General features: G+C 36.1%; 1 protein-coding gene across 1 annotated transcript in view; it reads right to left on the bottom strand.

The window, feature by feature from the left end:
- Positions 1–25,184, bottom strand: part of DOCK9 (dedicator of cytokinesis 9) — a 107,847-nt gene that overhangs the window by 58,034 nt on the left and 24,629 nt on the right. The window contains exons 6-23 of the mRNA XM_035898113.1: positions 24,607–24,702; positions 23,823–23,957; positions 20,697–20,871; positions 17,215–17,282; positions 13,268–13,342; positions 13,030–13,170; positions 12,464–12,664; positions 12,199–12,321; positions 9,669–9,751; positions 9,104–9,226; positions 7,240–7,319; positions 6,971–7,158; positions 6,788–6,853; positions 6,110–6,202; positions 5,703–5,826; positions 5,193–5,314; positions 3,733–3,819; positions 2,994–3,083 (exon numbers count right to left, since the gene is read on the bottom strand). Of these exons, the coding sequence (XP_035754006.1) occupies positions 2,994–3,083; positions 3,733–3,819; positions 5,193–5,314; positions 5,703–5,826; positions 6,110–6,202; positions 6,788–6,853; positions 6,971–7,158; positions 7,240–7,319; positions 9,104–9,226; positions 9,669–9,751; positions 12,199–12,321; positions 12,464–12,664; positions 13,030–13,170; positions 13,268–13,342; positions 17,215–17,282; positions 20,697–20,871; positions 23,823–23,957; positions 24,607–24,702 (2,070 nt within the window). The remainder of the gene's footprint in view (positions 1–2,993; positions 3,084–3,732; positions 3,820–5,192; positions 5,315–5,702; positions 5,827–6,109; positions 6,203–6,787; positions 6,854–6,970; positions 7,159–7,239; positions 7,320–9,103; positions 9,227–9,668; positions 9,752–12,198; positions 12,322–12,463; positions 12,665–13,029; positions 13,171–13,267; positions 13,343–17,214; positions 17,283–20,696; positions 20,872–23,822; positions 23,958–24,606; positions 24,703–25,184) is intronic.

Raw genomic sequence — 25,184 nt, 5'->3', positions numbered from 1 at the left:
CACAGAAGGCAAGCTTTCGATACACAGAAGTAGTAAAAAGTATCTGGGTCCCTGTGAGGCCTAGCTAGACAGGAATTTGGCCTGATGGAATTGAGAACAGCCATAATTTGTAGTTGAGACAGAAGATTGCATTTGTTTTCTGTTACCATGAAGTGAGACAATAAAGTCAATATGATGTGTTAACATAGTGGTGTGGGACGTGTTCATACTGTGCGATGAGAGTGTTCCAGTATTTGACAACAAGCAAGAGTTATAAAAGAGACTCTGCAGCTGCATTACTCTGTCCCAGGGATTTTGGCAAGACATGGTCTTGTCACTGAACCGGAAGATTTTGCTAATACGGAATTAATATAAATAAATAAAGTGTTTAAGCAAAGGAATAAGCTACCCAAATATATTACAGTATATGTGATCATATACAACTGAAGTAAATGATGTAATTTGGGAGTGATCTGAGGAAGCGTTCTTTTGAGCTTTTCCTAAAAGTGATACTTTAATATCTGGTTACTTTGTTCCACCAGTCTAACAAGATTTGTGAATATCAAGAAGAGAATCAAGCCTTTGATTCCAGCCAATTGCCATTTTTGGTGGGCAGCAGGTAGCATGATAAATCTGAAATTGCCATGCTAGTCCCCTGGAAGAGATTTCGATTATATCAAATTCAAGTAGAGCTCTGGTAAACTTAAGAAACAGTGGGATTTCTCAAAGTACTGTGAATCCTGATGAATCAAACAGGTCAGAAACTGAAAGTTGTTTACAACTTCAGCTCCTGAGGGAAGAATCAACCAACTGCCCACAAAGTACAGGGTCATTCCATTCCTTGTAACATGAACAGTCACTGCTGCCAGGGCCCTGGTAGAGGGGCTCTCCATGGTGTGCAAACTGATTTTTTAATAATAGTGATTCAGACTTGTCATGCGTACAGATATTTTAGTAATAATTTAACATCTAACTGTTTCCCAGACCAACTTCTTATATTACAGCACCAGAAAGAGCAAATTCTGTTTTTTCACCTGATCTTATAAAAAGACATTCAATTCCCTGAGGTCCAGTGTGGGCAACAATCCTTCCCTTCTTCTTGATACCAGAAAACATCTGCCATTTTCTCTGGCACCTCAAGCAGCAGGAAGGCTACACCCCTTGAAAAACAAGCGTTGGAAATGATACTGACAATTTTAAAGAGCTTCAGTGAGCCACAGGTCAGACACTAAGACCTCGAATTCATGATGACAGATACTCAGAACACACCATCTTTATTATATGGAGAGAAAAAAAGAGAGGTTAAGTCCAATGATAAAGATTCAGTTGTCCCAACTGATCTCAAAACCACAACCAAAGGACAAGAAGGCAAAGCTGCACCAATGAGAAAAATGCCTTTTATGACTAGGACTTCTAAAAACCTGGGTGATTTCTTCATTTGTATTTCGATAGCACATGGGAGGCAACTGAATACCAGTAACTTTAAATCCCTTGCCAAAAAAGTACAGTAGGAAAGGAGAGGTAAAGAGGTTCCCGTCTTCAAACAGAAATCTCAGACAGCAGGACCACAATGTCCCAGAAGGATTACTTGTGGAAAGATGGGATAATCCCCTCGGCTTCAAGGCAAGATGAAACACTCCGAAGCAGTGGTTCTTCTCCTTTTCTGTCTCTATTGGAGAGATTTCTTCAGGGCACAAAACACATACACACATTTAGAAAGACTCTAGATTTTGAAATGTGTTACGATGACAGAGGATTTGCAAGTGTGGTATCAGGGAGGGATTCTACACATAAGGTGTCTCTAACTCCCGTAGGGCCTCTTGATGCTGCAGAGTGCTGGCTTCTAAAGCCAAAACACTACCAGGCTTAGTGATAGCGCCATCTAATTGGGAACTATTTGGTACAATCACTGCTGCAGAAAGCAGGAGAAATAAGGATGGCTCCAGATCTAAAATTATCAAGGAACTTGAAAGAGATACTCGAAAGAGATATTGAAGTGCAAAACACATAGAAACGTCATCTTATATCAAAAGAAGAATGTCAGTAGCAGAAAGCCAAGTGAGAGGCATCTCTAATGACTCATTCTAAGTAACCATGGGTGACGATGAAGTTCAGCTACAAGACTATTTGTCCTTTGCTTTACCCTTTTGATGTGAAGCTAACATAGCTAGAATCCCTTCTGAGGGGTTGTATTATTGTCATATGCTTTGCCAGCACATTTTGGGATTGCAAAATTTCAGAATGATGAAGATAAACAGAAGACAGAGACAGGTCTGTCAGCAAAAAATAGTAATAATAAAAAAAAACTATTTCCAAATAGACCTATTCCATCTTCCTGCTGTTAATGTACTGTCTCCTGTTTTGTACCAAAGCTGATCACAGAAGTTTTGGGGCAAGGAAGATGACTCACGGTTTTGACATAACAAGGTCACAAAGCAAATCCTGTTCGATAGCATGCCACATTCAATAGTTAAGTTCTGACTTAAATGTCCTGAGTAGATAGTCCAGTTTCATTACAACAATAAACTCTGTTGTGCCTAAGAAAATCAGGAAGTACTTGTGCTATCTTACATAGATTTTAAGGTGACTGAATTTTAGGCTTCGCATTAAAAATTGGGCCTGCTTTGTTTAGAAAAAATTGCTCTGGAAACCATGCACTCTATTGATCTAATCTTGAAAGAGAACTGTAGACATAACAATGATGACCTCCTAAGCAAAATTTTAGAAAAATCAAGAGTCATCATTCCTTACCGTTCCCGTGTGCAGTACAATTTGATTATTTTGACAAAGTAAGCCATTAGTGTTTCAAAATTATCACTCATAAGGCTGACCAATACTGTCTCATTATTTCCTCATGGTTTCCTCTTATATTGCAATTGTAAATTTATCTAGGGCAGGAAGTATCTTTTTATATTGCATATTCTATTAACAAGACCTAGAAAATGTCTGAAGCCTCTAGGCTTTGCCAAGGTATAAATAAATAATATAATCTGTTATTCGCTGCCATTTTATACCTTAAGATACTTTACAAGATCAGTTCCTAGTGCACGAGCTCCAGACTCTGTTTTCTGACAGTACTGAAAAAAATTATGCAAGTGCTGATCCTGTCAAAGACAAAAAGAACAAATTAAACAATACCTAACATTACTATCCATAATCCAAAATAGAATACATTAAAAATATTTATATATAGAAATCCATATACGTGTCCATAGATTAAATTTTGAAAAATAATTGAAGTGCACTACTCCGAAGACTAATTTAGTATACATGTAATGTTGATTTTTTTTTAAACCCACATGAGAAATTTCCAGTGATTTTTGAATACCCATTATACAAAACACTGCCTATATTTTCTTCAAATCAACTGACATGCAGAAAATAGCATACTTAATGTTAGTTATCCCAACTGATCATAATATGTATTTTATAAGCAGCTATAACAGGACTCATTGCTTTGTATACATGCCAGTAAATAGCTTTCAGACAGCTATAACCTCTCATCTAACAGGAAGATTCAGATTGGCATGGGTGACAATGTTAGACAAAAGGCTCATGTTTTGAATAATTTCCATTTAAGACCTGTTGGTTTTCACAGCTGATGTGAGGGACACCATGCAGAGTGTCCAAGAGACAAAAAAAGTAAGAGATCAGTATACTGAGTTTAAGAATCTTCCCAAATATCGTATATACATATAACAAGCATACATTATTCCTAAAACTTTCTCTAATTTAATTTGCTTTATAACTCACCTGCGTATACACAGTTGACACCAGGTGAGTGGATATTTTTAACAGTTGTTTGCCTCCATCTACCCATTTAATCTCAGGACCAGAATGCTGCACACACACACGTAGAGGAAAAGTAAAATAATGTAGTGGTATACTAGAGTAAAACAATGTTTTTATAGTACAACAAACTTTTTTTTTTTTAAACAGGTTGAAGAAATGTGTGCAATGAATACAGTAATAAAAAAAGGAAAATTATGCAGGCAATATTACCAAAAGCATTTATGAAGCTTAAAATGTTTTTTAAAAGGCCCATGTTAGTTAACTCGCTGGCTAACAAAATTCGTTTTCTCTAAGTCACAGATTCCATGTTTCCCCTACAAGTCTGCCAAGAAACTTCTGACTAGAGAGAAATATCTACTAGTTTTCCAAGAAAAATAATACAAGAATTTCCACAGATGCTGACATAGTTTAAACCTTAAAATAGGTCACCGATAGGCAGCAGCCAGTGATTCCTTCCCATCCCCTTTCCAAAGAACTAAGAATGGGAATGCTTAGCTGTCTACCCTGACAACCAGGGTAGGGATTTTACTGCTAGATCTACAACTAGTCATATTGGTCCTAACCTTCTACCCTTAGGCATGAGCAGAGACGAACAGCAGAGGCATAAAGAATACACCTACAATGTGAAAAGATGAAAGATGTGAAGGAGACAATGATTGGAAAGCTTACAGCAGAGTTTAAAGAAGAAAAAGTGGTAGAACAGGAAGAGAGCAGCACCTCTTGCTGTTAATTTCAGGCCTCTTCCTCCAAACTGAGTCAATTTTGTCTCTGCATTTCATTCTCTTAGTCAAATCCCCTAGCACATTTTATGTTTTGTGTCCTCCTCGGTATCATTTTTATTACTACCATTTTGCAAGCTTTCTGCTTTGAAAAATACAACCATAAATTTTACTAGTGAAGTAGAAAGATCACAAAAACCAAGATGTGAGAGTAAGACTTTTTCAGGAATAAAGGACTTACTGAAAGGAGACAGCATGAAATGCTAAAAGAAATTTAGTAAAGGACCTCAGATTATTTGCATATCTTTATAAACTCAAAATAGTTTAATATATTTAAAAATTACTGTAGATTCTAGTTAATTATTACCGCAAAAAACCAAACTAAACATTTCCTAAGCACATCAGCTAAATAACAACAGAAATAAGTACTTAACAATTTACAAAACACTATATTAGGGCAGGTTGATTCAAATTCTCATAAAAGTTAGAATTTAGTTGTAAGTTTTGTCTCCCATTTCTGTTTGGGTTTTTTGTTTACTGTAAGTCAGATGAGTAACATTTGCAAAGCACTCGATTTCAACTATCTAAGGAAAAAAATTTCTACTAGAAAATGACTTATATCTTATCAGACTGGAGAATTACAACCAAACCTTCTCTCCATGACTTTTTTTTGAAAGATTAGAGCAGTTTTATATAACATACCTTTCCAACACCCACTTCTTGATAACTAAGATAGCCTGATGGAAGATTTGCTGACACTGGGATGTGTTGCTCATTGGTCACCACTCTTCCATCTTTTATTAGAGGAAGCCAAGAATACCCAACTACAGAACATGAAAGGCAAGTAATTTTAAATATGTTGTAAATCTTTACATAAATCCATACAAAAGTCTTACTGTACATCTCCGATAAGTAATTCATAAACCAGAAAAAGTTACTGTAAGGGCCAAATTATTTGCACTTGAACGATTAAAATAAAAACACAAATAAATTGTCACTCACCGAGTTAGAAAAAAACCCATACATTTGATAGCCATTCCAAACCAACATTTGAAACATTTAAATTAAAAGGAACACTTAATGAAATCTTTCAGTCAGTATAATGTAATTAGAAAGCATTATATGGATCACAAAAATCATGGGTTACCAGATAAGCATACCTCATAAAAATCTCCCCAGTAGTTACTGAAAGTAAAGTGTTAGCATACAAACCTTGTGTTTCAACAACATCTTTCTTCTTTGTACTCCCTTTGCTTGAATTATCACAGCTGACATGGTAGAAGGTGAACAACAAATGGTGCTTTTCATGTAACTGAGTGGGCAATTCTATTTTAATCTGAAAGGCAAAGAATCACAACCTTTGTGGAAGTCTTCAGCTAGAGCAGTGACACACCTTACTGGCTGCATAATTTAAAAAGCAATTTCAGGTTATATGTTATCTGAAGCAAGATCAAGAATCACACACACAAAACTTACAAAAATGTACTTACAGTGAAAAGGGGGGCCTGATTTAACTGAAATCATTATCAAGAACTTGGCAATCCTCAAATCTTTTCTTGTATTTTTGAAACTTGCCTAATACCTAAACCTGTAAAAGTTACCTCAGAAAAGTAGCTTACCTCATCATAAAACTCTGGATTTTGATGGTGATGCAGAACAGCAGCAAACGCACTTCTAGTAAACACTGGTCCACCTGGCCTACCATAGATACACTAATAATAGAAAAAAAGGAAAAAAGAACAAAAAAACCCCCTGTGATCCTTTTGCACTCTCGACTTAGAATCTGTTTCATCTAGAATTTAAAACATTTTAACTTGTGTTTAACTTAGTTCCTTTGCACAGACAGGGGATTACACGATCTGCAGTCTGCCTGCTCTGCAGTAGAACTGACGCTGTGATTTCACCTCAGGATTCCTATACATTTTTTTACTTTTCTTCTTCCAGACACCTCTTATACTCTGTGGTAAGAAACGCAGAGCTTGACTCTGTAGTTGATCTAAAGCTGTACTGTTTTAACTTAAAGAATTCCTCCTGTGGCGTAGGCATAAGCCACCCTGTTTGCAACAAGTTCATTCTTGGAATTTTTGTTGATGTAAAGAAATGAAATGCTCTGAGGTTTCTTTAGTAAACTCTTGTGTCAAAACCAAGCAAGTCATCTAGAAGTTACTCTTATGCCAAATGCAAAAGGAGGACAGAAAGCCACCATCCCAAACTAGATAAATTAATCCAGTACTACTGTGTTACTTAGCTAACTGTTCAGTATTTTCTCTTATCAGTCACAAAATCAAAAGACTAACCTTTAAAGGCAAAGAATCCTCTTCATCAGAATCCTTGAATTCAATGCATACTGCAATATTTCTAGCCTAAAGCAGTATTTAAAAACAAAAATCCAAACACTTAATCATAAGGATCAAAGAAATATATGTAAACAGTTTTAACCAAACCTGAGAAAGAAGAATGTGCAGTTTTACTGTACTCACCTTTGCAAAAGACTTTTGACTGTCATATTTCAAGTGCTTTGGATAAACATAAAGATGATTGTTGTAGATGGTGAAAGGCTGAGTGTGTTTTGGTATACAGGGAACAAATTCCTCTATTTCAAACGCTATTAGCGTCTTGGTACTGTTTTCAAACTGTTTCATGGGAATGTATGATGAATTAACATAATCTGAAAATACATAAAAAACCCAATAAAAAACTGAAGAGAAAAAGCCTGAATGTCCATTTAACAGTGTTTATTAATACTTACTTGGAAAATCTGGTGACACATTGTCAATTGTAACGTCCAGATTTCCTAAAATAACAGGAAGTTTGGCCATCTTTTCAGGTCTATAGGAAGGAAAAAAAACCTCAAAGTCAGGCTAAATGCAAAATTATCAGATGCCAGAGAAAAGAGATAATAGGAAACAGGGGCAAAAGTAATATCCTGAAATAGGAGTATGAGAGGAAAGGTGGTTTGGGTGTGGGTAACTGATCTGGTCTTGCTTTTTGCCTAGAGTCACAGTTTTGTTCTTTAAATTGTCAAAAAAAAAAAAAAAAAAAAAGAAAAAAGAAAAAAGTAAGGCTTTATTCACAACCGTGAAAAAGGTTAAGAAAAAGCATGATGTTTTTCTTTCCTTAACTCAAAATGAAAAACTGAAAATGAAAAATAGGTTTTGTTTGCCATGTAATAATTCACTATCACTTGCAGCAAAAAGGGGACTTATAAGTAAGCATTTATGATAATGGGGGTAAAACTTGGGGGAAGAGCAAAAGGGGAGAGAAATCAGTAAGTTAACAAAATGCTGCTTCTACTCAGTAACTTTTCCTACCTCCCCCTTTTCTGGAGTAATAGTTCACACTGCAAAATATTTACTATTAAACTAGCCTGTTATGAAATTTCGTAGATGTTATCATATAGCTAATTCAGAAACACAGTTTGAAGTAGGAGTATTTTCCATGTTAAAACATCAGTGCAGAATCCTTTATTAGTAAAGATAGTCAGCAGCATGATTTTTTTAAATTACTGCAGAGGAAGTGGATGCAAAATTTTTCCAAAATGCAATCCCATGCTATGAAGCAAACAGCTTTTTCTGTTTGGAATCTAGATTCTAATTCCAATAGCTAATACAATCTCTTTCTTACTACAATTCCTGTGAAATACTGTACACAATTCCTCAAACAGGATGCTGATATATCCAAAAGCAGTCCCTTAATTCAGGACAGTGGTGTGGCAGGCTAATAGTTTCAATAATATTGTTTACAGCAAGGATTATGAGTACACAGCAATTCAATGCTATGTAAACTTCAATGAAATTTTAAGCAGCTTGCTAAAATGGAATTAAAATATCTATTACAAACCTCATCTCCTTATCAGATTTGGTAAGCAAGAATAAAATAAAGAAACCATAGCCCAAGCCTTTTGCGATTAGCGATTGTCCGAATTAATACAACTCCAGCTAACTATACAATAACAGAAGTGGAAATGCCTTTGCAAAGCAGCAAAGATTGCTCTATTATTTTACATCCTATTTACTAAGAAAGGGGATTAAAACTAGTTTATTGATAGGGTCATCTGTCAGTAGGAGATTCATAAGACTTGCACACAAAGTGATGCAGTTTTCAGGAATATTTTGTAAAAAAGATGACTGGTGTTCTGTTATTTAGGTATCCTGAGCCACATGCACTCGCAAGGAAGATGGACTGGATACTGGCTTGAATCCCTTTCCCCGAGAGCTAGCGTTCTCTGTCCAAGGTCAGTGAACATATGATTTATGCTCATACTCATTCTCCTTTGAGAACCAGAAGTGTGCACTGCGCAAGCGTAACTCCCAATAGAGAGCTACTTCAGTATATGATGCTTACTCCATGTTAGACGGGGCATAATACTTCAGTGCTGCTTGTAGCCCCCAAACACTGCAAAGGAGAGACCTGTAGCCTGTGTGAAGGCCTTAACTATATTTATACAACTTCTATATTTGAAGTGAAAAACATATAAATACATACATCAAAAGATTAGATACTCCAGTTCAAGACCAGAACAAAAAATAGCAGGGCTTGGGTGAGTAGGGGGTGTTAGTGTGTGGTCGGTTTGGGATTTTTTTTGTTTTTTAAAGCGGGTAAATTAGACTTACTTCCTGAAGTCTGCTAACAATTTCAGCATGTCTTCATTTGAAAGTTTATTACTGTCTTGTCTGAAGAGAGGAGAAAATCTTGCATTTTTGTCCAGGGTTCCTGAGGCATCTTTAAACAGTGTCCTGAAAGTCAAAATCCTCCTTTCAGATGAGTTTATCAAAATGCTGAAATTCCCTTCAGGAAATTTGTTTACTACAAATTAGAACATACTGCACCATCCTTCATATTAAGCATTTCATACTCTTGTCATTGTAGGTGAGTTTTAACATATAAATAGCTCAGTCTAACAAATCAAGTGTGAACCATTTCATTCTTAGTAAAATAAAAACATATTGACAGTAGAAAACAGCAATATTCAATGGTTTTAATAATAATATAATGAATGATTATAACTTTTTTTCCCTATGGCAAAGCTGAATTGGAATTTTGTTTGTCAGAAATCTTTGATTAATTCAAAGTAAAACAAGAAATAATTTAAATAGCACATTAAGTTTTACAAGAAGTGAGATGCAGAAAACAAAGAAAAATTAGGAAAAAATACAGATTGACAAGATCTGTCATTACCTAGCTGCCCAGGCAAAAGGCATTCTATATTGACCTAATCTCTGGCATGCCTGCTTAGCGTTCTTCAAAACTTTCTGTGCAACCTGCAAGGGACATAAGAAATAGCTATGTTTTAAAAGCTACATTTTTTGCACCATTAGTACACAGGAAAAAACGCTCATATTGACACTGATACAAATTGGAAAATCTTCTCTAGAAGATTAATCCTAAGTACGTGAGTGAAAGACGAATGAAAATACCTCTTAACAATACATTTCAGGTTAAGCAGGACTTGCTGATTTCACAGCATTTCATGGGTAAAAACACAGAGCCATCTACAGTCCCAATAATACATATTTAATTAAGCAAGAAAAGAATTATGTACAAAACTCATATGAAACCTAGAGCAAAATTCAACTGATTTTTAAGACAAAATTGTGACTCCAGAAAAAAAAAAACCAAAACACTTCCCCTGCCATTTGCTCCTCTATTCAACCACCCACTCTATGTACCAGAACACATTCCTGCAGAGTAAATAGTAAAATACTCTGCAATACTTGTATTACTAGTACACACAGAATATGGGGAGGAGTTGTATGAAGATCACACGGACAATCCTATGTATGGACATTACAACACTGTTTTAATGAAAACTTCAAATTTTTGGTTTTGTTAACTTTTAAGTGAACAAACAATTCCACTATATAGAACCAACACATATAACAATCAGAACTATGTAGAACCAACATGTATAACAATCAGAACTAGTAACCCTCTAGTTTGAGATGTTCAACACTGAGCTGGACCACTTCAGCTAAAGCAGAAGCTCCTGACAGAGCAGTGGCCCTCTCTTTTCCAGAAACCAGTTTCTCCTATGTGCCTACACAGAGCAAAATTATTTGGCAGAGGCAAAAATCCACTGAGTAAAGCTGCCCGAATATTATCCCTGATCTATGTTGTTGACATTATGAAGAGCTTTTTCTATTAGTGTGTTGTTTGAGCCAACTCTCCATTAGTCTTTCCTGTAAAAAGGGGGAAATTGCACTCAGAAGCATAGAACCTTGATAAGTAACCATCATTAATTCACTGTATTCAATGTTTAAGTGGAGAACAAGTGATGTCTTGGCTATAGAGTTTGCTGATTCCAGTTTCCCTTTTCCTCGTCCAGAGTAATTCTTCAGGGAACTGGAACTTGCTCATTGCACTTACACACATGGAGACCTACATAGCCGGTACTGTTCCGTTTTGTTTCAAATTAATACAGTGTAACCCCAGAGAACAAGAACAGAAAAAAATTCAAACTAAGTGTTCAATTGTATAAAATTATAAACAAGTGAATAACAGAATAGCACAGCATAAGTTACTATAACCATTAATGTTCCTGTTGGCTACTCCTGCAGTACAGGGCAATACAAGTCTAGCACTCAGTGTCAAATTCGGGAACACTTGGGCTTACTTAACCTTTCCATGTGGCCCCAAGCCCAAGACCACCAAAATCAGTTACTCAGTTCAGGTTTGTTTTAACTCAGTAACAGTCAGCATACACTTCAAAACCAGACTCCTAAAATACAAAGCTGCTGTTTTCCAATGATAGCTGAAAAAAAATCTCAAGTATTCCTGGAAAGGCAAATCAGCAGTCTGATCTATATTAAGACCAAGTGAAAAATACCATTTTTTTACGTGTAGCCTAGCCAGCATTAAATCAGTAGGAAAGAACACCGTTCCTCTGCAGAGATGGAAAGTTAACCCTTCCTTCTTCCCTTTCACAGCTGAAAACAGCAAGAGCATCAACAGTAGATGACATTGCTTACAAAACCCCTTTTCGCTTAGTATCCTGGGGCAACTATTTAAGCACAACTGTAAATCAACAAAATTAAAACTATTTCTTCAGCAACAAACAAGAAGCAGAACTAACAAAGCTTCTTGTAGACATGTTTTAGAAAAACATTGAAATGTTATGTCATCCTAGACTCCTGCAAACTTAAGATGCTTCAATAGTTTATTTACAAAGGGATTTGCAGTTCTATGAAATCTGCAAAGCATATTTATACATAAAAACAGAGGCTTAATGATCTCAACGGTTCTGAAGAAAAAAACAGTAAGAACACAGATAGTTACAGTAAACTATAGTCACCAAGAAGTGAGACAAAGGAAAAGTCAACAACAATACAGTAAATGCATTAACTAAGAGAGACATACAGTTAATTTCTGACCTATATTTAATACTTCATTGTTCAACAATTTTCAACTCTACTTTCACATTGAGGTCTAATACTCTTTTGTCAAATCAGTCTATTTAAAGCCATTATAAAAATTATAGATTTTGTCATGATTATAAAAAGCTAAATAAATATTTTCCATTAATATGTTAGATTCTATCTATACTGTTTCAATTAATATGTTACTAGTAATAACTACAACTTACTAAATCAAATCATCCAGTTATCTGAATTTCCTACAAAAGAACTAAGCTTTTGATTGATACTTATTAATAGAAATCAACCTGTCTTCCCTCAGCATTTTTTTCATGCCACAGAAGAAGATAACATACCTTTGAAGAATCTGAACTTTTCATGTATGGTTCAGCACAATGTGTAATACTTCCCTGTAAAACTTTTTCTATTCTAGCCACGAGGAAAATGTCAGTATGAGGACATGTGACTGAGAATATTCCCTAGAAATAAAACAAGAGATAAATACAAAAGGAAAATGCACACTCATTTTACATCACATAACTGAAAGTCATCTGAAGCATGTAGGACAACTCTCTACTTATATCCAAAATCCTACTAATTCTTTAGGTTACTAGTTCTTACCTGCTTCGGATATTGTAGCACAGTTTCATGAATGTCTTGAATTCTGTGTAAGCTATCACCGCTGCCATTCATCATTTGTTGAGATGCATTGGATATCATGTGCCTTACTGAGGTATGGTTCAAATCAACATGGAAATCTGCAGAAATCTTCCGGTTGTTTTTAATATCAAATAGTGATAATGTGACAAAGAAAGGTTCTACCTAGACATTTAAAAATAAAAGAATCAAGTCTCATTGCTGGCATCTGTAATACTGTAAAAATGTGTACGAAAGGAAGATGAGTAACATTTTTATAAACAGTCACACATGGCCATCACTCTAGATATTAGTGACAAGATGTAAAAGACAGTAAGGGAAAAATACTGCTTTCTACAACACAACAAAAAGATTAGTAGCAAAGTTATGTTTCATAGTATTTAGGCTCCCATTTTGATTTAAAGGAGTAGAAAAAAGCCCACAATATAAGTTTCTTAATCACAGCAAGGAAATCCTGCCATTAAGAATAGTGCCAAAAAAATATTAAGACATTCATTACCATATTAACAGAAAATAATTGGATTATTTACATTTGTCGTTGGTCCTTCTTCATTTTCTGCAACGCAGCTTTGCAAATTAAAAGATAAATCATTACACTTCACAAGAATTTTTTTTCCAAATTTCTCTTCAAATGGCTTCACTTCTGGTTCAATACCAGAAAAGTCAAGTTTCTTTAATAAGAGAAAAGAAAAATTAAGGTAAGTTCTTTTTCATCTCAAAAGGATCAACATAAAAGTAAATAACATGCTTCCTTGTCAAAAGTCTAACCTGTGCATCTGGATCCAAGGCAAAAAGTTTAACTCTGCTTTCACTTTTCAACTTGATTTCTGCTTCTCTGGTACTCTGTTCAAAACAAGAAAAAAGTCTTAGTATCACACTATTAAGTTATAATGGTTTTCAATTTTATTCCTTTTTCAGTGATGTTCAAAGCTTTATGTGTTTTTAATTCATGCACTCTTCTCTCCCTAACTGAGCTTTGCAACTCCTTAGTTTAAGTAGCTTCATCATGTCTGAGTAAAAAGTGAGAAGACTCCTCTCCTCTAAAGGCTTTTCCAGGCCTAGAAACACAAAACCTACTAACAACAGGCGACCTTCCAAGCTCATGGGAAGTATACTCCAGTGTAGCTCAGATAGCACTTTGCCTCCTTAAACAATAACTTTCACAACACTGTTTTATTTAAAAAAAAAAAAAAAAAAAAAGAACATAGGTTAAAGCTCAGAGCTATCCTGAGACTGTAAGATTGCTCAGGAAACAACAGGTTACCTAAATTAAGAAACCCCATCATAGTGCTCCTTTTTTCTTTTTCTTGGTGTTTTGGGTTGGTGTTTTTTCTTTTTTTTTTTCCCTTTTCTTGAGTTCTACTGCCAAAGAAGTGGTTTTCCTGTGGGTAGATGGAAAAACCCCCAAAAATTCCAAAAGATAAAGCCCTCACACTCAAAAGTTACTTTACAGAATACACTGTACATTGATCCTGCCTGGGATTTGTGGATACCTACCTATCAACAGTAAAACAAAAGTAAAGTGGAACAAAATAGAACATGAAAACTGATGATATACATAGGTTACTTTTTCAAAAAAAGGTATTATTTAAAGAGTATTCTATGATTTTTAAAGTCACAGGACATGACAAATGGACATATGCATGTGCCAAAATTACACATGTAGGAGAGTTGCCGTTCCCAAAGTAGCAGCTGGCTAAACAGGGATACAGAGTATTACATTACAGACAGGTGTATATTTTTGGATCAGCCTGTACGGGTTAAAAGAAGTTACCAACCCGAAATGCTCATCACTGACCATCAGCTGGAAATGATCTATTGTCTACATCTGCTTTGCTCAAGGTTGAAGAAATTCCTACTGTGCCTCAAGAAAGAGAAAAAAAACCAAACCCCAAGCCCATCAGCTCCAAGAGCTCAAAATCCTATTTTAGGTTGATAATAATAATAATAAAAAAAAAAAAAAAAGAATTTGACTTAAGGGATGCCTTACAGAAGAAGAACTTCTGAGGTATGATTTTGAGTATAGATGGATTTCATTTACTTTACTTTGTTATCTTTATCACACACAGGAGAAAAGACAAGATCTGCTGTGAAAGACACAACCCAGACGCTCGATACCCGCACAGTACCGGCAAACTTCGCTTGTTCAGCAGCCGGTATGATTGAGAAATACAGAACTACGCTGTGAAGAAGTTGAAAGACAGCTAGAAGGTTGCATGTATGTTTTGGAAAGGGAATAGTCAGCGGCAAGAGCTGAAGAGGAAGATGACCTAGTCATAGGAGCAAGACAGGAACTGTTTCAGCTAAAGCATCTTGAACAGTTTTAGATTCTTTGGTGTCTTGTGTACTAAAGACAAGAAAAAAACCACACATTTTTGACTGACAGATCAGGGGCAGTTGGTCAGAAATCAAGAACTGAAAATGTATGTAGTCATCGACCCTGTCTACAGCATGGCAGTGACTCTGTAATTCCATTTCCTCATCTGTAAAACAGGGACAATGTTTTCCTACTCAAGTAATACTGGGACCCGGAATGGTTTAAGGAGGTACTTGGGCACACTGATCATGGCAGTCACATAGTTATTTAAAACAAAAGTGTAATTTCTTTTCTCTGAAGATTAAAAAACGAAAAACCAACAAAAACCCTACATTCCCTCTTGGGACTTAATTTACAGATAAGAGGAACATGAAGGAGGCAGGACAGACAGAGATATATGTGTGCACATCTGTGCACTGAAGTGCACAATAGCATCTTGTTTAGCTTATGTTATAAGCTAACACCTGTTGACAGAAAAATGAAGGCTTGGAGATGTACTCGCAGGGGTTAAACCTTTCTTAGGAAGACTGGGTTTTCTCCCTATTGTCAGGTGCTCTGCAATCACCCCTGAAGGATTTTCTCTTTCCTCACAAGGATATGAGGTCAGCTATTGTGAAAATCTCCAACCAACAAAAATAATAGAGCAACTATAAACTCTTCTAAAAGAAGGCTGAATGCCTTGTGAGTCTTCCACTGGGGAAAAAAGAACTGAACCCAAATAACATCTGAAAAGACAATACAAGAAAGAATAGAGTACAAAAAAAAAAATCCTCAAAGCAAACAGCAGTTATGTAAAGTAATCAAGTTAAGGCACAGCGTACTAATGCAAATGGGCAGATTTTTCCCTATACTTCTCAGGGAAAAAAGGCTAGAAAAATACATTAAAGCAAATAATTTTGAAAGGTGAAGATGAACTAGAATGGTAAAACAACAAAAAAACCCCATATTTTGAAGGAAATTTAAATGGCTTATAACCATGGAATAAAAAAAGCCAGTGCTTAAAGAACTGAGAAAAATGCTAGAAAAATACCTATCTTAAATAGCTGCACGCTTCCGATCAGAACGTTACGGAAACAGGAAGCAGCATTTGTAGTACTAAAACTACATGCAGGTGCTGCAGCCCGGAATACAAGTCCCCTCTGGAAGTCATATGGAACCTAAGCATTCTAATAACTCTGACTATAAAGAAAGAAAAATCTTCCATACAGTAAGAGCATCTAATTTTATATTTCTTTTGAAATAAATTTTCATAGCCTCATGTAAGGATGCTGTTGGATGCTTACAGCTCTTCCAAGGAAAACTTGATTGTATGCACCACAATCCCAATTAATTTCCAAATTCAGCTCTAGCTGGAATTAGCTTATCACATAATAGCTTTTTGTGTACATGCGCTAAGTTGATTACAAAGCAGCAACAGAAAGAATTAAGTCTGCCAACCAATTTGGGTGCTAAAAGCCTGTTAATGTAGTCTGACTGCATCTTTCGGTATGTTAGGTATTGCAATAGATAGAGTTTGTTTTACTGCTTGTTCTCAGTCTGTAAGCTGCATTCCCTACAGGAGTAGTTACAAGGTCAGACAGATCCTCAGAAAAGAAGGGGAGACCATTCCAGAGTATGGTCAAGCAGAAAATTTTCAAGACTGCACTGTGCCGCACAGAAGAAAGAGTAAGGAAGTCCTAGGAAGGCATTTGGATTCTGCAACTTCAACAGAAAGAGGTCACCAGCTCATTAGGTGATTTAACAAAAATTTTTCCCTTAGAGAACTCCCAAAACTTATTGCAACACACAAGTCACTGGTTTAACTCAAAGTCTGCACATGTGCTGAGGAAGAGTTACTGTTATTTTCTATTTATTTCTGGTTTGTTTTATTCTTATTTCTATTTTTACCAAACAACTGTAAGAACAAAATTGAAAAGCAAGAACTACAGCAATACAGGAAGCATCCATGAACTTGCCAGCTCATTAAAAACACAAGTGTCTTAAAATACATTCACATCATCACTGCTATTAAGCTCCTCTGGACTTCTAACTATAAAAATAAAACTTGACTTCAATATAACTAGATTTCTATAGAAATACTTTAGCACTTACCTGCATGCAATAAAACAATACAAAAGATGCAAAATACAATAAACTAAAAAATAATAAACCATGCTGCTTTTAAACACAATGTCAAGATTTATATAAGCAACTTTAAGACAGTAGCTAGTTTGCTTCCAAAAGCAGAAAATGAAGAAGCTCAATAACCACATCAATTCACGAAAGAGCTTCTAAGCTCTCAAAGTACCACAAACTGACTGGAAACTAGAAGCCTATACCTTACCTTTACTGAAAGTTCATGGGGCTAACTTAAGTTTAGTAATTTATATCCCCAGTTGACATTTACAATATATATTACCTTGGCAATTTCAGGATAGTAGTTATCAAAACTACTTGATGAACTTTCCAGTTTGCTTTGTTCATCATCTGAAATTATAAAACAACATTTAAAAAAAAAAATTTTAAAACCCCCAAAACCCAAACTACTCGCAAAACTTCATAGCAAAAATATTTCTGATTTTTTTTTTTTAAACTCCTACCCTCTCAAAAATTACAACTGTTAACATAAACAGGTTGTGGATGACTCCATCATTCCATCTGATGCAGTGACTTCTTGGAGGATGTAACCAGTTACATAAATTGGTAAAGTAGCAGTTATTTCTAATCTTACCTAGAAAATAGCTTTAATATTAAATTTTGGCATCTGCATGGGGAGAGGGGCTACTCAATGCACAAATTTACATTACTCTTTCCACTACGCATTGTAACTTGATTTCAAAACAAGTTCCCTGTGTTCGTTAGACTCCCATCTCTACTCTCCAACAGTTACTGCATTTACAAAGCAACCATTCACTTAGCTATATGCATCTTACACTTTTAAGGTCAATTGGGGACCAATGTCTTCCACAGAGCTACAGGCTTCTTTTTTTCCGATTTGCTTTTGTTGCAAACATCATGCTAAATTCCCACAATCTTCACCAAAGACTGTGATATTTCATTTTAAACTCTAATGATCCCTTTTGGTATATTGTGCTATTTATAAGCAGAACAACTTTCTAGAACCTCTTTCAGGTTGTTCTGGATATTGCATACATTGGTCTCATACCAGTTGCCCTCCCCATCCAATCTCAAGAGGAAAAATGCACGAGAGAACATCTAGACTACCTTTGTCACCAAACTGTCAACTATACCTACATCACACTCCTTACAGATATCTGCTTTACCTATTCTTAAACGGCTCCAACAGAAAAGATTCTACACCCAAGCAATTTATTTCAGTACTTTAGGGAAATATTTCTGGTCAAGGGAGTTACATCTAAATTTAAGTCCCTCACTGCAATCACAATTTCTTTTTCTTGTACCTATGGTGACCAAAGAACAGATTATTCCATTTTCAACAGCATTTCACACATTTCAAAACAAGTCCCTCTCTTTTCTTTAAACTGCCTCGGTCCTGATTTTTCATTGTGGGTTCTATTTTTCTAGACTTCTGATCAGACTGATTATTCTATTCTGGATTTAATTCAGTTGGAATCAATACAGAACAGTGCTATTTTAATGCCAAAAGGCCAAAACTCTCATCAGTTCAAACAGGCAGTGAAAAGGCCTATAATTCTTATGACCAAAGAAAACAAAGTAGTTTAGCCACAGTAAAGCCTTTCTTTCCAAATGCATGTACATAGACATTGTCACATAACTGTGTTAGCATTGTCAGAAACCCTGCTTACCTTCGTGAGACTCTCCATTTCTTTTTTCTTGCATTGCAGCCTCAAAGTTAAGCTGAAGGATTTTGTTCAGAGTGTTTATCCATTCTTCCATTTCCAGTTCACTATCTGCAGCTAAAAGGTAACTACTCTTGTCTTGCATCTTGAGCTCAAATGCAAAACGTCTGACTTTATTGTTCTATAAAAAAATAAAAGGTCATTATAATATCTTTACATACAGTCTACTCACAATCAAAGCAAGTTACATATATTTCAGAACTTCTAACAAAAACACAGTTTTATATTCTGAAAAAGTGTATTATAATTACACTTTTTCCTCTCTCACATTTGACCTTTTGAAGTTATTTGTACCACTGCAACAACTAAAAGTATGAAAGGTAACAGCCCATTTTTCAGTTTCCCTTCATCATTCTGCTTGTAATCATATTTAGACTACTGCAAAGTACAGTGGCTGGGGTCCTTCCAATTTTTTATTTTGTTTTCCTCTTCCATTAAATAGAAATGCAATTTCTACTGTGTAGAGAGCACTTCTTTCCCCATATGAGTTTTTAGATATTAATACAACACCAATAATTAGTATCAGTAAAGCAATGAATAAAATAAGCCAGAGAAGATACAGTACCTAATATAAAATAATAAAGTCACACATCTGGAATAGTTTAAAATCTCATTTACTTGCTCCTCACCAACAATTCAAGTGAAGAAAATAGCTATTTTTAGCTCTTTTTCTAGCCATTGAATGACTTCTTGGCTTCACAGAAGTGAGCATTAGCTGATTTTGGTTTTGCACCTGATGATAATCCATAACTAGTCTCAAATTTCTACATGCAGTTCTGAACATTCAGATGCCAAGATGAATGCTGATGATACTGTAAAATACAGTATAGTGTTCAAGACACAAGCCAACTATAAACACCAAGCAACCAAAGCACAGTTTTACTTAAAGACTACTGTATCATCCCAAAACCTTGCTTGCAGTAGAACAAAGGAACAGTAATAAAGCAAAAAACAACAACAAAAGAAAAGGCTTCTGACAGAGTCTGAGCAAATTTCAGGTTATTTGAATTGAACTGATAGAACAGGAAGTATGGAACAGTACTTCATGAAAGACAATTTAGAAAAAAGGGGACTTTCAGGATTAAAAAACCCCAAACCCATAGAATCACAGAATGGTTAGAGGTTGGAAGGGCCCTCTGGAAGGCATCTAGTCCGGCATCCCTGCTCAAAGCAGGGCTGGCCCAGGACCACGTCCAGGTGCCTTTTGAGTACCTCCAAGGACGGAGACTCTACAACCTCCCTGGGCAACCCGTGCCCTCACAGTGACATAATGTTTCCTGATATTCAGAGGGAACCTCCTGTGTTTCAGTTTGTGCCATTGCCTCTGGTCTGTCACTGGGCACCACTGAAAAGAGCCTGGTGCACCCTCCCTTTGTGTATTCATATACATTGATGAGATCACCCTGAGCCTTCTCTTCTCCAGGCTGAACAGTCCCAATTGTCTCAGCTTCCCCTCATAGGACAGATGCTTTATCCTCCATCCCTTCGTCATCTTCATAGCCCTTCGCTGGACCCTCACTGGTATGTCCATGTCTCTCTTTTACTGGGGAGCCCAGAACAGGATACTGGACTCCAGGTGTGGCCTCATCAGTGCTATTCAGCTGTTCAGAGGTGAAGGATCACCTCGCTCAACCTGCTGACAACACTCGCCCTTATGCAGCCGAGGACACAATTAGCCTTCTTTGTAGCAAGAGCACATTGCTGGCTCGTGTTCAACTTTGTGTCCACCAGGACCCCCAAGTCCTTTTGTGCCAAGCTGCTTTCCAGCTGGGTGGCCTGTGCAGCATGTACTGTGCCTGGGGTTATTCTCCCCAGCTGCAGGACTTAGCACTTCCCTTTGTTGCAGTGCCTTTCTTTCATTTGTAACTTCTGAAAATCTCGAAGTTTTCTGATGATGTAAACTAATATTGTAGTGCCCACAATAGTCTGTACCAGAGCCACAGGCTGACAACCAGAAACAAGCCATTGCCTAAGTGCCACAGTAAAGCCTTTCTTTCCAAATGCATGTACATAGACGTTGTCACATAACTGTGTTAGCATTGTCAGAAACCCTGCTTACCTTCGTGAGACTCTCCATTTCTTTTTTCTTGCATTGCAGCCTCAAAGTTAAGCTGAAGGATTTTGTTCAGAGTGTTTATCCATTCTTCCATTTCCAGTTCACTATCTGCAGCTAAAAGGTAACTACTCTTGTCTTGCATCTTGAGCTCAAATGCAAAACGTCTGACTTTATTGTTCTATAAAAAAATAAAAGGTCATTATAATATCTTTACATATAGTCTACTCACAATCAAAGCAAGTTACATATATTTCAGAACTTCTAACAAAAACACAGTTTTATATTCTGAAACAGTGTATTATAATTACACTTTTTCCTCTCTCACATTTGACCTTTTGAAGTTATTTGTACCACTGCAACAACTAAAAGTATGAAAGGTAACAGCCCATTTTTCAGTTTCCCTTCATCATTCTGCTTGTAATCATATTTAGACTACTGCAAAGTACAGTGGCTGGGGTCCTTCCAATTTTTTATTTTGTTTTCCTCTTCCATTAAATAGAAATGCAATTTCTACTGTGTAGAGAGCACTTCTTTCCCCATATGAGTTTTTAGATATTAATACAACACCAATAATTAGTATCAGTAAAGCAATGAATAAAATAAGCCAGAGAAGATACAGTACCTAATATAAAATAATAAAGTCACACATCTGGAATAGTTTAAAATCTCATTTACTTGCTCCTCACCAACAATTCAAGTGAAGAAAATAGCTATTTTTAGCTCTTTTTCTAGCCATTGAATGACTTCTTGGCTTCACAGAAGTGAGCATTAGCTGATTTTGGTTTTGCACCTGATGATAATCCATAACTAGTCTCAAATTTCTACATGCAGTTCTGAACATTCAGATGCCAAGATGAATGCTGATGATACTGTAAAATACAGTATAGTGTTCAAGACACAAGCCAACTATAAACACCAAGCAACCAAAGCACAGTTTTACTTAAAGACTACTGTATCATCCCAAAACCTTGCTTGCAGTAGAACAAAGGAACAGTAATAAAGCAAAAAACAACAACAAAAGAAAAGGCTTCTGACAGAGTCTGAGTAAATTTCAGGTTATTTGAATTGAACTGATAGAACAGGAAGTATGGAACAGTACTTCATGAAAGACAATTTAGAAAAAAGGGGACTTTCAGGATTAAAAAACCCCAAACCCATAGAATCACAGAATGGTTAGAGGTTGGAAGGGCCCTCTGGAAGGCATCTAGTCCGGCATCCCTGCTCAAAGCAGGGCTGGCCCAGGACCACGTCCAGGTGCCTTTTGAGTACCTCCAAGGACGGAGACTCTACAACCTCCCTGGGCAACCCGTGCCCTCACAGTGACATAATGTTTCCTGATATTCAGAGGGAACCTCCTGTGTTTCAGTTTGTGCCATTGCCTCTGGTCTGTCACTGGGCACCACTGAAAAGAGCCTGGTGCACCCTCCCTTTGTGTATTCATATACATTGATGAGATCACCCTGAGCCTTCTCTTCTCCAGGCTGAACAGTCCCAATTGTCTCAGCTTCCCCTCATAGGACAGATGCTTTATCCTCCATCCCTTCGTCATCTTCATAGCCCTTCGCTGGACCCTCACTGGTATGTCCATGTCTCTCTTTTACTGGGGAGCCCAGAACAGGATACTGGACTCCAGGTGTGGCCTCATCAGTGCTATTCAGCTGTTCAGAGGTGAAGGATCACCTCGCTCAACCTGCTGACAACACTCGCCCTTATGCAGCCGAGGACACAATTAGCCTTCTTTGTAGCAAGAGCACATTGCTGGCTCGTGTTCAACTTTGTGTCCACCAGGACCCCCAAGTCCTTTTGTGCCAAGCTGCTTTCCAGCTGGGTGGCCTGTGCAGCATGTACTGTGCCTGGGGTTATTCTCCCCAGCTGCAGGACTTAGCACTTCCCTTTGTTGCAGTGCCTTTCTTTCATTTGTAACTTCTGAAAATCTCGAAGTTTTCTGATGATGTAAACTAATATTGTAGTGCCCACAATAGTCTGTACCAGAGCCACAGGCTGACAACCAGAAACAAGCCATTGCCGAAGGGGGAAAACAAAAGGGGTCAGAAACAGCCCAGAAGATGGAGGATACACATTATCAGAGCGGGACACCAAAGGAGAGGAAGCTGAGGAGCAGAAGGAAAGACACATTTTAAGTGCAAGAAAAAGACTAAAGCTGTGTTTAGGAACTACTTTTTTTTGTTTGTTGGTCTCTCTTAGAAACAGATCAAACTCATTTCAGTGGAGTTGGCCAGAATTGTACCTCTAAGACAAAACCATTTGTGTAAATCTGTATATAAAACTTGCAATATGATTAAATTTATTATAGACTTTCCATGTGAAGTATCTATTAAATGTGTATCCAAAAACATTATTATACTATTTGAAAAAAAATAATCCTCTGTAAAGCTGTTGTATCTCTCTGCATAAATCTTCAAACAACTTTATACTGAAAATGATATGTTATTAAAGAAATAAATTTTTATTAAACTTTGCCAATTTCTATCCAAGTTGATAAAACCCTAAGCCCAAGAACTTTTTCCAGGTATGCTGTGCCTAACAAAACAGTTACATGCTGTACTGTAAATACATAACAGAATCACAAGAAAAAAAAAATAATCTTTTCTTTGGCACTTGCTACTGACAAACATTTTACCAAAGCCCTTAACTTTTTAAAATAAAGAAAAGCACATAAAAGTAACATTATAAAGGTCAAATGAAAGCATCTGGAGGGGTGACTGAATTTAGTACAATTCCCACAACAAAAATCCCACACAAGAAGCTATGCAAAACATTTTACAGCTCATGTAAGCACAAAATATAACTGAAATGAACTTTAATTTCATGTTGTCGTTACTTTGCCATGATTTAAGGTTGAGGGTTTTTTGTGTATTTGCCTTCAAATTTTGTTTGATATTTTTGATAAAACTAGTAATACATGTTCTTTTCAGAAAGATTTTTAAAATTCTGCCTCCTGCCCTTTAAAATCTCATTCACTGTTTTTGCAAGACGCAGCGTATCCAATTCTTCCTCTGCATAATAGGTACTTATCTACATCTGACAAAAGTTACTTGTATTTTAAAAAAATCTATTTGCTATCAAATACAGAATTAACTGAAGAACAGGCTTAATAATTATAATTACCTGAACCACTCCCATGCATGAATCTAGAAATATTGATCCTTTAGGTTCTTTTGATATTTTTTCATCTTTGTAGAAATTGAGATTATAGGATCCATCACCAAGCTGGATCAAGTGGAAAAATCTTCTTTTAAATGACTAGTGAAAAGAAAGGACAAAAGAAAAACAATTACAACACTAGTATTAATCAGCTTCATATTACAAACCGTTAAGTGCTATTTACACAGTAGATTATAGAAAAAAAGCTTTTATTTACACATAACCTAATCAGTAACCTCAAAAAAAAAAAACAGAAAACATTAATTTAAAAAAAAATTTAAACGAAATATTAACTTAAAAGCCTGCAGAAAGATTGTGCTATATTATTTGAAAGTATTTTTGACCCACTGAAAGGTATTCAAAATTGATTCTACAATATTACACGTAATAGATATTTACTGTGATAACCATAAAAATAACTTGTTTGTTTCTAAATAAAGAGGCAATACAAATAAAAACTTGAATTATATAGTCCCTTTTCTACTAATAACACACCAGGGTCCAGTTAAGAAAATTATTTAAAATACTGGACTTCTCCAACATACTGGATCTTTAAGCTTTTTTCTGATGTAAGTATAATAAAAAGAAAGTAAGATTTCACAGATATAAATTAAATACAAGCTTCCCTCTTTCATGGCGCACTATTTTTTTTTTTAGTAAACCACATACAAATTGGCTTCTCAAAGGCACAGTGGTATTTAGTATTGCTGTTCAGTTTTTAGCACGCATAAGACATTCTTAAACTTACTCTCATTGTCACACTGATTGCACTATTCATGTTGCCTTTGTACAGCCATCCTTGTTTTGTTATTCCACCCTTCTGAGACCCAAGAGATGCTGCATCCTGGCGATGAAGAAAGGAAGATGGGGAAAAAAAAAAAAAAACAACATAAAATTTTGCATCACAGTCTGAAACTGTTCTGTTTATCAAAAATTTCCAAAGTAACTTTTAAAAGATGAAATAGTTATGTTCATAATGTAATGATAATAAGGTACTATGAGTCCCTGCTGACTATAGCTTTCTAATTCCAATCACTTTAAATAAAGACCAGAGATGAGATTGACCTCATCTAACTTCTGATAGGTAACCTGGCCACTTACACAGGCTTTCCCTATGGCCAGCAGGGTGATCTAACTTCTAGATAGCTAGATATTAGTCAAGATGAATCCCACTGAAATAGGGGAAAGAAGGTAAACTCAAAACATTTACTTACATTTACTTTGTCAGCTTTTTCATATATTCTAATCTTCCAGTGCTAACATTTTTACCAATTTCTATTACCAAAAAGAATAATGTTAACTCATGCTTATCCAAAACTTCAATCG

Source organism: Egretta garzetta, unplaced genomic scaffold, assembly GCF_000687185.1.
Source record: "Egretta garzetta isolate BGI_Z169 unplaced genomic scaffold, ASM68718v1 scaffold257, whole genome shotgun sequence".
NCBI lineage: Eukaryota > Metazoa > Chordata > Aves > Pelecaniformes > Ardeidae > Egretta > Egretta garzetta.
This window is presented reverse-complemented; position numbering and strand designations above follow the sequence as displayed.